This window comes from Parus major, unplaced genomic scaffold (assembly GCF_001522545.3).
Source record: "Parus major isolate Abel unplaced genomic scaffold, Parus_major1.1 Scaffold912, whole genome shotgun sequence".
NCBI lineage: Eukaryota > Metazoa > Chordata > Aves > Passeriformes > Paridae > Parus > Parus major.
This window is the reverse complement of record NW_015379787.1, coordinates 1-1,323: the sequence shown is the minus strand read 5'-3', so window position 1 is coordinate 1,323 and position 1,323 is coordinate 1. Positions and strand designations below refer to the sequence as shown.

At 52.1% G+C, this 1,323-nt stretch overlaps 1 protein-coding gene across 1 annotated transcript; it reads right to left on the bottom strand.

The window, feature by feature from the left end:
* Positions 1-6: 6 nt before the first annotated feature.
* On the bottom strand, positions 7-1,320 carry LOC107199521 (zinc finger protein 2-like; the record flags this gene model as incomplete). The annotated part of the gene is made up of 1 exon (XM_015616837.1): positions 7-1,320. A coding segment is annotated over one exon (657 nt), but the record flags the coding sequence as incomplete, so codon positions are not given.
* Between the last annotated feature and the right edge of the window lie 3 nt (positions 1,321-1,323).

Genomic DNA, 1,323 nt, shown 5'->3' with positions numbered 1-1,323 from the left:
GAAGTCCCATCCTTCTTGTTTTCTCTCTTCAGTCCACCCTTCTTCATGCTTTTGGGCCTGGAACTTGTAACAGTTGTCTTTGGTATCAAACTAGAAAAGGAATTGTTTTGTCTACCTACTCTGTGAAGAGAGCTCACTAACACCTAATGAAAAGTTCAAAACTACAAACCTAGGAAGTACAGAATATGAAAAATATGAAAGCTAAAATTTCAGGCAACACACCCTGAGGGGCTGTGGAATCCAGGAAATCTGGGTGGGAATGAGTACTTTTCAGTGGCATAGAGTGATTCTGAGGTGACAGATCGAACTCACTCGTCTCCTTGAGTGCCAAGAGATGGAGACAAATATACCAAATACCCCCAAACCCCACCCATTTACCTCCCTGAATATCAGACTCCCTTCAAGCACTAGTAAAAAGTGAGGTTTTAGATGCCTGTGACAAATCTGTTGACTTTTACCCCAATTTTGTCTGTTTTAAAGGGATGAAGAATGAAATGAAAATCAGGGCCTAATCAAAATGACCACCAGCTCAGTGTGTTCCCAACTGGGATCACTGGGAACGTGGGTCATCAGGGCTCTGCCCAACGTGGGTCCTGTGACGGGAGATGGAGCTGGAGCAGCAACAAAGCTCTTCCTGCACTTGGGGCACTCGAAGGGCTTCCCTTACCGGTGCCTCTGTTGGTGTCTGGTCAAGTGAGAGCTCTGGCCAAAGCTCTTCCCACACTGAGGACACTCATAGGGCCTCTCCCCAGTGTGGATGCGCCGGTGGGTGATGAGGTTGGCGTTGTGCTTGAAGCCCTTCCCACAGTCGGGGCAGCGGAAGGGCCTCTCATCCGTGTGAATCCGCTGGTGCACGAGGAGATTTGAGCTGGTCTGAAACCCCTTCCCACACTCAGGACACTCGTAGGGCCTCTCCCCAGTGTGGATCATCTGGTGAATGGTCAGTTGGTACCGCCATCTGAAGGTCATCCCACATTCCTCACACTCATAGGGACGTTCCCCAGTGTGGGTCCGCTGGTGGAGGATCAGGCTGGAGCTGTGGCTGAAGCTCTTCCCACATTCCCCACACTCATAGGGCCTCTCCCCAGTGTGGATGCGCCGGTGGGTGATGAGGTTGGCGTTGTGCTTGAAGCCCTCCCCACAGTCAGGGCAGCGGAAGGGCCTCTCATCTGTGTGAATCCGCTGGTGCACAAGGAGAGTGGAGCTCCTCTGAAACCTCTTCCCACACTCGGGACACTCATAGGGCCTCTCCCCAGTGTGGATGCGCTGGTGGATGATGAGTTGGGAGCTGAAGCTGAAGCCCTTCCCACATTCCCCACACTC